Source organism: Hyperolius riggenbachi, chromosome 6 (genome assembly GCF_040937935.1).
Source record: "Hyperolius riggenbachi isolate aHypRig1 chromosome 6, aHypRig1.pri, whole genome shotgun sequence".
NCBI classification, from domain to species: Eukaryota; Metazoa; Chordata; class Amphibia; order Anura; family Hyperoliidae; genus Hyperolius; species Hyperolius riggenbachi.
In genome coordinates this window covers 30,512,558-30,529,459 of record NC_090651.1, presented here as the reverse complement: position 1 = coordinate 30,529,459, position 16,902 = coordinate 30,512,558, and the positions used below count along the sequence as shown (strand labels likewise).

At 40.6% G+C, this 16,902-nt stretch overlaps 1 protein-coding gene across 1 annotated transcript in view; it reads left to right on the top strand.

Annotated features, from left to right (window-relative positions):
* FAF1 (Fas associated factor 1) overlaps window positions 1-16,902 on the top strand; it is a 354,104-nt gene that overhangs the window by 53,077 nt on the left and 284,125 nt on the right. The window contains exon 2 of the mRNA XM_068239060.1: window positions 3,217-3,285. Within this exon, the coding sequence (XP_068095161.1) occupies window positions 3,217-3,285 (69 nt within the window). The remainder of the gene's footprint in view (window positions 1-3,216; window positions 3,286-16,902) is intronic.

The following is a 16,902-nucleotide window of genomic DNA, read 5'->3' as shown; positions in this document are numbered from 1 at the left end:
CCTCCCTGTCTTCGCTCTTTTAGGGAACTGATAATGTCCTTTCTGCTCGCTCAGCGATAAGTCGGTTCGTCTTACAGGACAGGCTGCGTTTCTTGGACAGCACTGTGTGTTCCGATGTCTGCGCACAGAACACCTTTTGTTTTCTGGGGTTTGGCACTCCGTATCTATGAGCATTACGGAGAGTTTCTGGCCCTGGAGGCCAATAGAAATTGAAATGATTATCCTGTGTTCTTTTTTTTCTTTTTTTTTTCTCTTAGCTTCCTTTGCTCTTTTCTTGTTGGAAAGTCTTCTGAGTTTAACTTTTACCTGACAGTGCTGGGTAGTTTAGATTAGGATTAAGGTGCCCATTAACGGTACAATATGTTCACCAAATGCAATCTTTCAATGCAATTTTTTTATGGTCGCATTGTACAGAAAATTTGCAATTTTATGAAGGAAATCAATAGTGAACAATTCTTTGGTCAATCGCTAAATAGGATCACATCGTTCGTAAAGTTGGACAATACGATCGAATTGGAAGAAATAATCGTTCAATAAATGCCTTCAGATTACTTACGGTCATTCAAATTGCATCGAAAGATCGCATTTAGTGAAAATATTGTACCGTTAATGGTCACCTTTACGGTGACAACGGACAACTATCGCGAAAAATTGTAACATTTGAAAAGATGTTACTTCTAAGTTTACTCCAAGAGTAAAATGCAACTTACAGCAAACCTGAAGCGAGAACGGTACAATATAACTAATTTTATATGTGTAGTATTATGAATAATTAATAGTAGCAAAAAGTTTTTGTTTTTTTTCCAGTGTTCTTTTAGCTTTTTTTTTTATTTTTTTTTATTTTATAACATTGCAACATCAGACGGTCATATTTGCAGTTTTAAAACCACACTCTTTTTAAGCTATAAAACAATGCAGATATAAGGTCCATTTGAACTTTCCTGCAGTAAAACCTTCTCTCCAGAGCTGTGGAGTCAGAGCAGTTTTGAGTACCTGGAGTTGGAGTCAGTCGGTTTCATAAACTGAGGAGTCGGATGATTTTTGTAACGACTCAACAGCCCTGCTTATCTCAAGCTGTCTCTCACAGTTTTTTGACTGTTTAAGTGCCTCAGAAAATAGGACTGCCCAAATTGGGTGGAATAGCTCAGAGAAGCACTTTTGCGTAGATAATTTAAGCTTTTTTCTTTTTTAACTCTTTATGTACTAGAAACTATATGATCCTCTTTTCTTTGCTACTACTAATCTATTTCTTAGCTGTATTACACATACTATTCATTCTCTCATAAGTTTATTTTTTGCTTCAGGTTTGCTTTAAATTACCTTTTTCCTAAGTTGCTGTCACTTACGGGAGGTAGTAGAAATCTGACAGATTTTGGATTAGTCTATTTCCTTATGGGGTGTTCTTGGGGTCATCGTTATTTTCAAAAAATCTGAATGGCAATTGTTCTGTCATTATATGCACCATTCAGACCAATTTAACTACCCTGCCTTCAGACAGCCAACAAGATGCAAATTTAAGACCAGTCGTATTGAAGCTTGTTAGTATAGGCCCTATGTCGGATATAGTCCAACACAGGAAAGATGGCTGCCGGAAGGGGTCGCAGTTGACAGTTAAAATATGGCACAGCGTCAGCCCCTCTAGATCAAAGCGCTGATTGGACTCATCGATTGCTGCCCAAAGACCCCCCTGCTGCGCCACACGATACATTACATCTTGGACACTTTAATAATTTCCAATGCTACACTGTGCTGAGTAATACTGTTTATTATGCTGACATGCCAGCAGTGGAGGAGGAGCTACAGGGCATGAGTTGGTGCAGTCCCCGCCCACTCCTCATGATGCTGGGTCTCTTCCTCGCTCTAGTGCGGGGAGGTAGAGACCTGGCCGGATACCCACCAAAGCAACATTTTCACGCAATAGTACTGCGCAGTTGCAGAACGCTCTCGGCAATGTGACTGCGGCGGGAGCATGCTTGGCCAGACCATGCATGCTCAGTTGGCTCCATACCGGAGGGCTTTCTGGAGCCAATTGCAGGCGAATGTGGAGTCAGAAGAGGATGGCGTTAGAATGATCAGGCCAGAGGGGGCTGGAGGAAACCCAAGGTATGTATGTTTTTTTGTTGTGGTTTCTCAGTTTCCTTTAATAGACAGAATGTGGTTTCTAAATGGCAATTGTGACAGTATGATGCATTGTTCTAAAATATATAGGGCGCATAAGCGAAATTTGGGGTTCCGGTGATTGCCAGATACTGTATTAAATCGCCCTCCGAGGCGCTATGATTAGGAGGAGGAGTAGTACCTTATATACTCGCGTATAAGCCTAATTTTTACCCCCTCGGCTTATAAGCGAGTCAGTGGTGCAAAACAGATGGTGGAGCAGGTTTTGGCAGAGGAGTGCGAGGATGTTGCACTAGTGAGCCTGCTCTTGCCAGCTGGCTCTCTGCTGTGTCTGTGCCCTCCAGCCTTTGCAACATGGTGTACAGAGTGCGCTGCTCAAGACTACCTGTGTCCCCTGGCTTGTGGAACGGAGCGTACAAGCAATGTGTCAGCGGTGCAATGATCGGGTGTTCTTCCTGTGTGGCAATCACCATGTCTCCTATCCATGACGCCATCTAGTGGCATTTTGAGACATAGCTGTATCATCCTTGGTGCACATCTGGCTATGGGGAGGGGCTTATACACGGGTTAATAACTTTTTCCTGATTCTTGAGGGATAAGTGGGTACCTTGGCTTATACACGGGTCGACTTACATGCTTTTATGTATGGTATTTAACGTCGCCAAGGATTTGAGTGGCAGTAGGGTGAGCCCTCATTTTGGCTCACCCTGCGCTCAGCTTACGGGCGGCTTACTAATACGTATGCAGGGAAGGCTCTAGTGCCTTCCCTCTCCATAGGAAACTAACTGATTTTTTTTTTAAACTTCAGTAACACTTTAATATAATTTAAAAACGCTAGAAATTAAAAGGTTATGCTTTCCCATGAGTGGAAATTTCCAGGGAAAGCAGGTGATGTAGAGCTGAGTTTCTGGTGGTGGATGGTTATATATTGTCCTCTGCTGGCGGTGCGGGGTTCATGTGTAGTTCAGACGCTAGTAAAACATTACCCGGCTCTGCGCTGCACTCAGGACAGTGACACAGCTAAGAGTCCTGGTGCTGCTGCCAGCCGGAAACCGCAACGTTCTCCCGTCATTAACCCTCTGTGTTCTCTCTCCGCAGGCCTGCACTGGCATCGAGAATATAGATGAAGCCATCACACTGCTGGAGCAGAACAACTGGGACTTATTAGTAAGTGCTGCCTATCGTGTTTACTATCTGTTTCCTGCTTTTCGGGAGAAATGTCACAGTATTTAGTTACAGACATCTTGGTGTATTAAAGGGAAATTCAACTTTAGTTATAACCTTTGGCTTACAGAAGAACCTTACTGAATATAGCTTAAAGAGGAACTGCAGCGAAATGGGGGGAAGAATAGATCAATGCATTGCAAAGTGAGAAGTTAAAAAATAGAAATGAGACAGGGGCGTAACAATAGACCCTGCAAGGGATGCAGCTACTGGGGGGACCAGAAGCCACAGGGGGCCCTGTCCTGAGAGACTGACAACTAAGGGCAAGGAGAGGAAAAACTTTCTGCTCTCTGCACAATTGTTCTGATGTCTGCATCTGCTCAGCCACTGATAACAAATCATACAAGCTTTTGTAGTCAATGATTTGTTGACAGTCCCTATTCAGTGTGCAGGGGGAAGGGCCCCATCCAAAGTTTTGCGGAGGGGGGTCCAGTGATTTCTAGCTACGCCCCTGAAGTGAGATCAAGAAATGATTGACATTGGAATTTGTTGAATTTTAAATTTGTTTATGTTGTTTGATCCACAATCAGCCGGCAGGTCATCATCTTTACTGTTGAATCAGGCACTGCAGTTAATTCTGTTTTGATAGTGTTTTCAGTGTAAATGAAATCACCACTTGTATAAAAAATTCTTGCATTCAAAGAGGTAGGTACAAAAAGCCACGTGCAAACACCTTGTGCATTCAAAAAACTGCATGAAGAGAATGTCCTACCATATCAGAGGGTTGTCGGGCGTTTTGTCAATGTTTGTATAACTTGTTTAAAAATAAATATAAAATCAAAAATGTAAATGTAATGCTCCTGGGAAAATAGGAGGAGCTAAAATACAAACATACGCCTAACTGTGTGAGCTTGTTTTCCGAGGTTTTACAGTACTGGTTTAAACATGCAAATAAATGTGGACCAATTTATAAAAATATCAATTTAATATCGAATAAATATTACAATATCAAAACAATATAATATTGCACTTTTGATATAAAACAAAACTCATAAGGTCATTCTTATAATAAGCAATGAGCTGGATAATAATTTCAGTAAAACATCAAAATGTTATTATACTTATTCACCAATACAAAAGGCTTAAACCAATTAGCAGTCAACTCAAATACAGTGCAGAGTTATGACTCATCAAATATGGCCGTCGGCCCTGTTACTCAATTTACCACAGGGTCTCTGGAGACAAAATGGATGAATTGAACGACAACAAAATGGCTGTTATCAAAATCAAAATGGCTGCTATCAAAAACAAAATGGTGGCTATCAAAAACAAAATGGTGGCTATCAAAAATCAAAATTGCGCAGTCCAAAATCAAAAATGCGCTATCCAAAATAAACTGGCTGATGTCAGCTATACCATTCAATATAACAAATTTAGGATGACTCAGTGGATCTGACGACTGGGCGTTGCCCCACAATCGCTATGCAATCAACTATAAATGACAGGAATTTTCCCTCTGTCTACACTTTAACCTCCGCTGGCCTGTGTTACTACACAGAGCAGGCGGGTAAAATACATATAATTTTGGAATAAAATATCTATTGAGTCGTCCTAAACTTGGTTAGGTGTGGCTTGCACATGCTGCGGCAAAGTATCAAAATCTCTAGAGGAGGTAGCTTGAAAGGTCTAGTTTTTTATCCAAGACTGAGTTAAACAGCCAGTTATCAATGAACATATGGTAGAACTTAGGTGAGTTGTTTCCAACTTGCAACTTTGGAAAAGCTCACCCCTTTTTAAAATATCAACCAATGAAATTCAATCAATACATCATATGTTCAGATATTCTGCGCTGTAATAAGCCGTCTAACTAACAAGAAAATCAGAACTGGGTTCAAGTATAGTCACCAAGATGGCCTCTGGGCGTGTTCCTCTTAGGCGTGGTTGCGTTCGGATGGCAGGGATCCCTTATGTCCTGGTCCGCTCAGCTCTCTTGATGGTCTGATCCTTCTCATTGAATGACTCATCTCTTCTTATTCCCCTCACTACCTATGGTCCTGCCCAGGAGCTCAAATCTCCCAGCCTATCACAAGACAGTGGGAATGATCAGTGGGAGTGATCAGTAACTAATCTTTAACCCAAGTGTAATGTTGGATTTCACCCTCTAGAGGTGCTGTTGGATAACTAATCACATTCTTGATGGGATATTTGGCAAACTAAAGACAAAAATCATGTTATATTATAACCCAACAGTGAATAAATCAATGTTATAATTCCTCTATGGATAGCTGACCTTGCTGGAATCACTGGTTATTATTTGGCATACAGTGACCTATTCTATAATATCCAAGATAGCTTTAATTTGATGTGATCCCAAAATCATAATGGCCTGTTTAAAACCACCATGAGCCTCCTTATATAAAACATGGTGCTTGTTAGCAGGGTTTTATATCTCTAACATTATTGTTTAACATACAACACTGGTAAACATATAGCATCTCTATATCATCCTGGATATATTCGTTCAAATAATCTTTATATTAATGCATATACAATGCCATAACATTTTTTATATTCATTCTTAATTGTTATGCAATAATACATACATGTGCTGTCTGTTTTCTTAACCCAGATGGGGAATTGTAATATAACTTTATGCTTTTTAATATGAACTATTGCTGACAGCACAGTCAATATATTTCCCAAGCTTTGTTTTATCCATTAACTAAGGAACCTGTTTTTCTCAGCTGACACTGTCTACCCTTCACAATGAGGACATCTGGATTTACTTGGATTAAGATGTAGACACTCAACACAAAGGGGTTTGAGCAATTGCACACAAAAACTGGTTCATTTATAAACAAAAGTTAGTGAAGGTTTGTCTGTCTTTCATTGTTACTTAACTTCTTCTGTTTGGCAATCTTGTCAAGTGTTTTGGTCTAAAATAAGGAAGGCTTGATATCATTGTCCAGGCAAAGTGAATTGTATCACTCATTGTAAATATTACAGCAGCTGGCTGCCTGTTATTCCCACCTAATCTTTCTAGAGGGACACATACTGTGCAATTCAGTATTACTTGGCAATATTATATCGCCATATGAAAATATGCTCTGCCTTTCTCAATGATCAATGTATATATTAACCTACAATCACCATACATTAAAAAGTCTTTGTCTCCTGTACCTCAGGGGAAGGAAATTAATTAGGTTTTATTTGTATTTGATCATGCGCAGTTCAGTTTATCGGAAAAACGATATTCCCCCTTATGGAAATCTCGACACATCCCCCTTTTCTTTTGGAATGTTCCAGTGTGTGATCATTTCAAAAGAACAACAAGGATTATTAAACGTTTTTCGTTGCTTCATTCCCGTGGGAACGCGTTGTGAATAACCTTTGTTTTGTATTGGTAATCCAAGTATGAAAGGGAAAAATGGACTCTAAAACATCGTCTTCATCACATTGAAGTTCATGTTTCACGCTTCAAGAAAAATAAACCTGGCGAATGATAATCCGGATGTAAACAAACAGGTTTCCTCTTGTTGCAAAGGTAGCAAACAGCAACTGTAACAGCGATGAACTGCTTTGGCCTTTGGTTCAAATAAAAGGATTTTCCGGATCTGCTTCAAGATTTGAATAACTCACTCCTGTGAGTATCTGGTGTGGAACAGGTATCAGACTTGCATCTCCCTTCAATGGACCCCGGATACATCAGCTCGTCATTCAACGACACATCGCGGGTTTAGGCTCATCTGGACCCTCTGGGATAGGAACATCTATCTGGTCATGATGAACTCCGCGGTATCCGGTAACATCACGGATGCTGGATCTGGCATCACACTTGGCTCGGCACTCTTCCCCAAGATTAGGACTGCGTAAAGGATGGCAATCATCAGGTGGGGCATCTTTGCGCCGGTATGAAATCTTTGTGTCTAGTGGAGATTAAATGCATCATTAGGTATACCTGTCAGGAGAAAAATAATTTGTTAGGACACATTTCAAGATTGCTCAATTCTCCGCAATTGTGAACTAGGGTGACATATACGCAGTTGATTAATATGTACCCATTTTTCAACAAAGTCATCCCCCTTAGGGATCTTAACCTTATACACTACAGGAGACAACTTATCGGTGATTGGATATGGACCTTTCCATGAAGGGAGGAACTTCTTTTCCTTTACCTGGTCTCTGGCAAAATTATACAGATAAACTTTATCGTCCATCTGATACTCCTTTTGTGTAGTTTTGAGGTCATAGTACGTTTTCGTACTGACTGCGGCTTTTTCGATGTTTCTTTGAGCAAATGCAAAGGCATGCTGGAGGTGCTTGCGTAAGTTTTCCACATATTGATGTGCAGTAGTTGCATTCATCAAGTTATGATCTGTGGTCTTGTAAAGCAAATGCTGGGGTAACACCATATTTCTACCTGTGAGCATCTCAAATGGAGAAAGTTTGGTCGCTGCGCTTGGAGTAGCTCTAATAGCCATGAGAACTAGTGGCAGCTTGACGTCCCAGTCTTTACCTGATTCGCTAACAAATTTTTTCAGGATATTTACAATAGATTGATTGTAACGCTCCACTCCACCACTAGAGGCTGGTCGGTAAGCTATGTGGAGCTTCCGTTTTACCCCTAGGATTTCCCACATTTTGGTCATTACTTCACTGGTGAAGTGACTTCCGCGATCAGATTCGATGCGCTGTGGAAGACCAAATCGGGAAAATATGTGGTTAATGAGCAGTGATGCGCACACACTGGAACTGCATGTTTTACTTGGTAGACATTCTACCCATTTAGTGAACAGGCATGTTACGGTTAACATATACCGGTTTCCTTTTGAGGACGTTGTTACTGGACCAATAAAATCGATCTGGATGTCTGACCATGGCATAGCTATGCCTCTTTTCATCAGCGGTGCCCTGTGAGTGGGACCTTGTGGCTGGAATTGAGGGCATACCAAGCACCCTTGACAATATGTCCTGACATCCTGTAACATGTGTGGCCAGTAAGCGTAGTCTCTTAATAACTCATATGTTATTTTCTCTCCTCGATGACCAGCTGTTGGGGCATCATGTGCATGTTGCAACATCAAACCCCGATATGCTGCGGGTACTACCCATTGCGTAATACCGTTTTTCGAGGTTCGTATCAGCAATCCATCCTGTAATGAAAATTGTGACACACCTTTCATCAGAATACGTAATTCTTCGTTGTCACTGCAGTCTTCCACGGTGATGGGATAATCCTGTGGACTTTCAATATGTTTATAAAACAAACCAATAATGGGATCCCCCTTTTGGCTTGCAATGAGATCCTCACTAGGAGAATCTTGACTCCACATTGCCACACTGGGTTGAGACTCCTTTTGGGCCTGCCCCCTAGTGGTGACATTTACTTCGATAGTTCCCATGAGGTCATTGATATCGAAGATTTCACCATCAATGGCTGCTTTCTTAGCGAGGGAATCTGCTAGATCGTTCCCATCTTTATCAGCGCCAGGGTGTTTCGAATGACCCCTTACCTTTTTCCAATAAATGGTAAGGTCGTGGGTATTAACCAGTTCATCAATTTTACAAAACAATTTACCATGTTTGACTGGCTTTTTGTTACTCCTTGTCATGCTAGTTCTTTTCCAACTGGGAAAATATTCCACAAAACTGTTCCGAACATACTCAGAATCTGTTATCAAAACAAATTCCTTAAGGTCATGTTCGATAGCCATTTGTATAGCTTTATACACGGCAGCGAGTTCTGCGACCTGGCTACTTTTGGGACCAATTTTGTATCCCGCAGATATCTCTGGAAATATGTTATTCCATATGATACCGATACCTGCAACCAGCATCTTTTCATCTCCTTCTGTGTGAAAAGAACAGCCGTCAACATATGCACATGGTAGTGATTTGCAATATTCCTCTTCATAGGATTTATATGGAGATAAAGATTGCTCTTCCAGAAAATCGTTTTCTGGTGGTTCATCTTTATGTTCCACATGGGTGCAATCATGGAGTTCAGCTAATCCCTGAGCAACTGGATTTTTAGTATCCTGTTTATATTTGATTTCCAGTGGCCATCCCATTAGGGACATTGTCCATGCAGTTATCCTGCTGTTTGACAGGTTACCTTCTTTTATTTGATCACTTTGTAAATATTGTAGTGATTGGTGTGCAGTTTCCACAATGATCTTTTCACCTTGAATAAAACTTCTGAAATATTGCAAAGCCCACACAGTTGCTAATAATGCCTTCTCGCAATTATTAAATTTGATTTCAACTGGTGATAGTGATTTACTGGCATAAGCAATTGTTTTATTCAGTCTTTCTTGCTTTTGGAAAAGAACTGCACTTACACTCTTGTCGGTAAAACCTGTTTCAACATAGAAGGGTTTACCACCTTCTGGATAAGCAAGGCATGGGGCCTGTATGAGTTTTGTTTTAAGCTCAGATACAGCTTGTTCATGGCACTCATTCCATTCCCATTGTACTCCTTTCTTTAGCAGCTTCAATAGCGGCTTTGTAATCTCAGCATAGTTATCTATGAACTTGCGAGAATAATTCATCATCCCCAGAAATGATCTCAGTTCCTTGAGATTTGTGGGGGACTTCGTATTTTTGACTGCTTCCACTTTCTTTTTCTGTGGATTAATTCCTTCTGCAGTAATTTCATGTCCTAGGAAATTTACCTTAGATCGGCACCATTGAGCTTTCTGTAGGGAAAGTTTAACACCTGCTTCTCTTAGTTGATTTAATACATATCTCAACTCTGAAATATGTTCCTCAAAAATTGTACTTTTGATAAGGATATCATCGACATAAGTTAGGGTACCTCGTTCAGCTGCATCAGGCATTGCTTTGTGCATGAACACAGCAAATTCGTGGCCTGCGTTGATGTATCCGAAAGGCGTACGGGTCCACGCAAATTGTCTATTACCGAATGTGAAGGCTAGTTTGTATTGATCCCTTTCATCCACTTTAATTGTCCAATATCCTTGTGCGCAGTCAAGGGCTGTGAATATTTTAGACCCTTGGATTTGCGCCAAGCATTGGTCAATGTATGGTACAGGCCAACCCGACATGTAGACACGTTTGTTTAACTGTCTCAAGTCTGAGCATAGACGGAACTGACCATTCGGTTTGAGAACTCCGAGTACTGGATGATTGAAGGAACTGTGTACTGGTCGGATAATACCTTTCTTTTCCAGGTTCTTAACAATTTCCGATAATGACTCGTAGGCTGCTAGCGGAAGTCGATATTGTTTGATAAACACAGGGGGTGCATCTGGATCAGTCAGGATTCTCGTAACATGCAGGTCAGTTTCGCCGCAGTCATAAGAGTCCTTAGCAAACATGTCCTGGAAATCCCAGAATAGTTGCCTTAGCTGCTGTCGTTCTGATTCATTAGAACATCCATCAGCTATAGAGAGCTGTTCTTCCACCCGTTCCTGAAATTCTGGGAAAATCTCAGGTTGACCTACCTCATAAGCTTCTTCAAGCCTATTAGTTAGATCATTTGGGGTGTAACATGCTTGATCCTTACCCTGCTGGAGTGATTGATACTCACTTTCATTGATTTCATGGTTAAAAATCAATGATGTTTCCTCGACATGACATGTACCTTCCTCAGAACTGAAAGGATAAATAGAGTGTATGCTGAACAATCCTTCAGGTGTTGAGAAATATCGTTGGTCCACTATTTGTTCTTCTGTCAAATATTCATCAGGTATTAATCCAATGACTTCATTTTGGAATCCAAAAGTGTAATATTCTGAGTCAATGGCTAAGCCAATCATTGTATCCTCCTGTAACGTGATACTATGAGGGCTCATGTTTTGCATGACCATGTATAATGGTTCCTGATGAATATTTATTAGGGGAATTGGTTTTACCTTCAACCCCAATTGTTGCATCCGATTGGATAAACAAATCAAGGCATCTGCATTTCTCATCTTTTGACCCTTCTTTACTTGAATGGGTAAAAGAAATGATTTGCAACCTTCAGGGATTTTTACTTTTTCAGCGACAGTGATATCCACTGCATATGGTATTCGCTGTCCCCATCTCAGGGCTTGTTCTCTATCCTGGAATTCCTCTGGGTTTCCGGATAATTTGGACCACAGAACATTATTGATCAGATCAACCTGTATGGCAAATCGATGAATAATGTCGTTTCCTAAGTACATTTGGTACTGTGGTTCCTTTAACACACTGAAGACATGTTTTGCAGATTTGTTTCCTAGAGACACAGATAAGATGCATTTTGCAATCACATTATGACTCTGGTTATCGTTATCCAGATCGTGGATCCATTCCTGTGTAGAGATAAATTTGATTACCTGAGGGTCGGTAACCTGCTTCAGCAGTCCTAGGCTTATGTAGCTGGCCTCAGATTTGAGATCCAACTTGGCATATTTTACCCGAGCAATATTATTTACTTGCACGGGAACCAGCACATTATCATTGATTTTCTCGATTTCAACCAATGCCTGTGTATGCTTGGTTATGCCTGCCACTTCCTGGTTTCCCCCTTTAAAGGAAATAGTTAACACATCCTCTTCAAGGACTATCTTTTCAATCTTATCCTTTCGGATATTTATGATGTGAAAAGCAGTGTTAGCATTTTCCTCGGGTTTACCGTTTTTCAGGATCGTGACTTCTGGTATCTGACTGTTCCGGAAATGGATTTCAACAGAGTTAGGCCTTTCCTCAATCATATGGCAGCTGCGTTGCAATTGTGCATTGCTGGAGCGCTCAAAATCAATTGGAGTATTGACTTGAGCCCATATTGCTTCATTTATGAAGTCAATTATGGAATTTAGTCGTTTGAGCAAATCGATTCCAATGATCAATCTATCATATGGAAGATCAACAATCAAAGTTGGATGTTTAATGATCTTTTTACCGATCTTATATGTCAGCCAGGATGTGCCTTTTACTTGTAAACTATTACCACCAACGCTTATCAGCGCACCGTCAAAGGCTTTTAATCTTGGCTTCCTTTGTGATGAATCCAAGATCTGCTGGTAATAGTTAAAAGACAGAATAGTAACCTGGGAACCGGTATCCAGTAAACCTGGGATCGGTCCGATACATCCATCTTGTAGATGGGTATCGATAAAATACCGGCCATCTACCTGTTCAAGATTGCAAAGAAAATTGGAATGTTTTTCCATTTGTTGCTTCAGAGAATGATCTCTCTGCAGCGTCAGGGTATTAGGAACTTGTTCCTCCTGATTCCGCCTGCAAGGCATTTGGGTTCCCATGGATTCTACCACTGGGACAATCTGAACAGAGGGTACTTCATGCTCTGGCTCAAATGACACAATATCACATATTTGTGTTGAAATATCGAGAACATTAGACTTCCCTTCCTCGACCTGGGATAGGTCGGTACATTGCAAGTCATTTTCATTAACGGTATTTAGTACTGCCATATCCGTTTCCGTATAGTGATTTGTCTCGGTTTCCTTTAATTGGCAGAGCTGGGCCCTGCCTCCCCAGCTAAAAAATCCTCATGCTGTCTTCCTGCAGATCCCTGAGCCAACTTACCCATCATGTCACTCAATTTGTTCACTTGATCAACAAGCTGATCAAACCTATTAGGTCGGCGAGGGTTCTGGTTCCTGGGATCATATCTGTTCCCTGCGGGTGATCCACTCCTAGGTGAGTTAGGTGGTGATCTACCCCTAGGTGAATTAGGTGGGTGCCGTCTCCTTTCCCACTGCTGCCTGGGTCGGTTATCCCATTGTCTATATCTTTGGGGACGTCTGTACCCCTGGGGTTCTCTATATCCCTGGTAACCTCTATACCTTTGACTACCCTGGTTTCCTTGGTAACCCTGGTATCCTTGATACCTGCGATTGAACCGAGGACGGTAGACCTGGTTCTCAGAACCTGAGCTATCCCTATCTGACCCTTTAGGATTTTGTGGTCTGTTTTGATTAGGGTTTTGTTGCTGTCTTTGGCCCTGCTGGATAGGTACTTTTGCAGGAGGTATTTTCTTCTGCTGGGATTCAAGGTTTAGGTCCGCTTTCACTTTGGTTTCTTCTACTCTGCGCTCTGGGTACTTTTTGTTGTTTCTCCCACTTACATTGGAACTCCCACTGATGTTGAACAGCAGTGTCGCTGAGGTAACCATTTTCTCTAGGGAGTTTCCGAAGTCTAACTCATTGGCCATGCTTAACTTTATTTGGGTAGGCAATGCATCGTAATATGCCTGTTTAAAATCAAGAGACTCCCAGTTAGGATTCCGATATGCCAAACTGTAAGAGTTTTTTAGCACAGAAAGGAATTCTCGGGGGCTCTGATCGGGTCGACAAGTAAGTCGATACACATCTCGTTTTGCTTCTGAGATAGTGCGATACGGCCCAAACTCCAGCTTCACTTCGTGTGAAACTGCTTGCCATCTAATGATACCTCGCTCCTTAAATGAGGTGAAATAGTGGCGGTATCTGTCATCAAAAACCCATGGGAGAAATCTGATTTTGTCTGCTTCAGACAGATTTAAAGAGTCCATAGTGGATTCATACAACTCCATGTGGGATGCTATTTGCGCTGAACCCTTTTTAGTGAACTTTGGCACAGCGGTGTTTAAGAATTTTATGATGCTGGCCGAGCTCTGCTTTTCCTGGGAGTACTGATTATTTCCCCTGCTTGAAACCCCTTTATACGTACCTTTCCCCCTTCTTGGGATAGGGCTGGATTTCCGCTTTCTTTCATCAGCCTCAAATTCATCTGAATCGATATCAGCAAGGGAGTCGTGTCCTTTATGGGAATCATCATACCTAGGGGCCCTCATTTGCATATCTCTCTCTGGAGAGGAATCCAAATGTTGATCTTTAGGGACCCTTGTACTGTCATCGATTATGGTATTCATAGTCTTACATACCGTCTCCATACGATCCAACATGCCTTGCCATTTTAGGTCATATGGAGTGAGTACTGGCGGGCAAGGGCTGGATGATCTATCGAGTCTACCTGCCTGTTGGATTTTGAAGTACTGCTGTTGTAGTTCTTCAAAATCCTGTTTAAGTCTGCGATGCGCTTCACGATTCCGTTCGGCGTCTCTTTCCAGACTTTTGATCGCTACCTCCCTGTCTGAAATATCAATCATTAATTGGTCTCTATCAGCCCTTATAATTTGAAGATCTGATTCCACATCCCGTAACTGGGAGTTCAATGATTGGACGTTTCCCTCTGTTCCTTGCAATTGGGATCTCAACTGTACAATCTCTTTTTTCCTAGATTGTGCAAGAATATCTACCTCTAATAACCCATATAACACAGAGGGTAGGGCGCCTAACAACCTCTTCTTCAGTTCGGAATCCGAGGTTATTGTGATCATACATGAAAGATAGTGATCCACCATACCTTTAGATTGAAATATACAATCAGCTTCCTGTTTTACACTTTTCCTCATTCTGCCTATCCATTCATCTACTTCCTCATTATATTTTAGTTGTATAAATATAAATTCCACAATTTTTCGGAACGTCTGTTCCAAATGCAGTTCTGAATCACTACCTGTAGCACTCATGATTCAATAGCCAATGCAATAAAACCAGCTCAATAAAACGTTTTTACACTGTTTAAACCAGTAATGGAAAGTAAACGGATCTCGCTGGGGCCTCCAATCTTATGTCGGGCGTTTTGTCAATGTTTGTATAACTTGTTTAAAAATAAATATAAAATCAAAAATGTAAATGTAATGCTCCTGGGAAAATAGGAGGAGCTAAAATACAAACATACGCCTAACTGTGTGAGCTTGTTTTCCGAGGTTTTACAGTACTGGTTTAAACATGCAAATAAATGTGGACCAATTTATAAAAATATCAATTTAATATCGAATAAATATTACAATATCAAAACAATATAATATTGCACTTTTGATATAAAACAAAACTCATAAGGTCATTCTTATAATAAGCAATGAGCTGGATAATAATTTCAGTAAAACATCAAAATGTTATTATACTTATTCACCAATACAAAAGGCTTAAACCAATTAGCAGTCAACTCAAATACAGTGCAGAGTTATGACTCATCAAATATGGCCGTCGGCCCTGTTACTCAATTTACCACAGGGTCTCTGGAGACAAAATGGATGAATTGAACGACAACAAAATGGCTGTTATCAAAATCAAAATGGCTGCTATCAAAAACAAAATGGTGGCTATCAAAAACAAAATGGTGGCTATCAAAAATCAAAATTGCGCAGTCCAAAATCAAAAATGCGCTATCCAAAATAAACTGGCTGATGTCAGCTATACCATTCAATATAACAAATTTAGGATGACTCAGTGGATCTGACGACTGGGCGTTGCCCCACAATCGCTATGCAATCAACTATAAATGACAGGAATTTTCCCTCTGTCTACACTTTAACCTCCGCTGGCCTGTGTTACTACACAGAGCAGGCGGGTAAAATACATATAATTTTGGAATAAAATATCTATTGAGTCGTCCTAAACTTGGTTAGGTGTGGCTTGCACATGCTGCGGCAAAGTATCAAAATCTCTAGAGGAGGTAGCTTGAAAGGTCTAGTTTTTTATCCAAGACTGAGTTAAACAGCCAGTTATCAATGAACATATGGTAGAACTTAGGTGAGTTGTTTCCAACTTGCAACTTTGGAAAAGCTCACCCCTTTTTAAAATATCAACCAATGAAATTCAATCAATACATCATATGTTCAGATATTCTGCGCTGTAATAAGCCGTCTAACTAACAAGAAAATCAGAACTGGGTTCAAGTATAGTCACCAAGATGGCCTCTGGGCGTGTTCCTCTTAGGCGTGGTTGCGTTCGGATGGCAGGGATCCCTTATGTCCTGGTCCGCTCAGCTCTCTTGATGGTCTGATCCTTCTCATTGAATGACTCATCTCTTCTTATTCCCCTCACTACCTATGGTCCTGCCCAGGAGCTCAAATCTCCCAGCCTATCACAAGACAGTGGGAATGATCAGTGGGAGTGATCAGTAACTAATCTTTAACCCAAGTGTAATGTTGGATTTCACCCTCTAGAGGTGCTGTTGGATAACTAATCACATTCTTGATGGGATATTTGGCAAACTAAAGACAAAAATCATGTTATATTATAACCCAACAGTGAATAAATCAATGTTATAATTCCTCTATGGATAGCTGACCTTGCTGGAATCACTGGTTATTATTTGGCATACAGTGACCTATTCTATAATATCCAAGATAGCTTTAATTTGATGTGATCCCAAAATCATAATGGCCTGTTTAAAACCACCATGAGCCTCCTTATATAAAACATGGTGCTTGTTAGCAGGGTTTTATATCTCTAACATTATTGTTTAACATACAACACTGGTAAACATATAGCATCTCTATATCATCCTGGATATATTCGTTCAAATAATCTTTATATTAATGCATATACAATGCCATAACATTTTTTATATTCATTCTTAATTGTTATGCAATAATACATACATGTGCTGTCTGTTTTCTTAACCCAGATGGGGAATTGTAATATAACTTTATGCTTTTTAATATGAACTATTGCTGACAGCACAGTCAATATATTTCCCAAGCTTTGTTTTATCCATTAACTAAGGAACCTGTTTTTCTCAGCTGACACTGTCTACCCTTCACAATGAGGACATCTG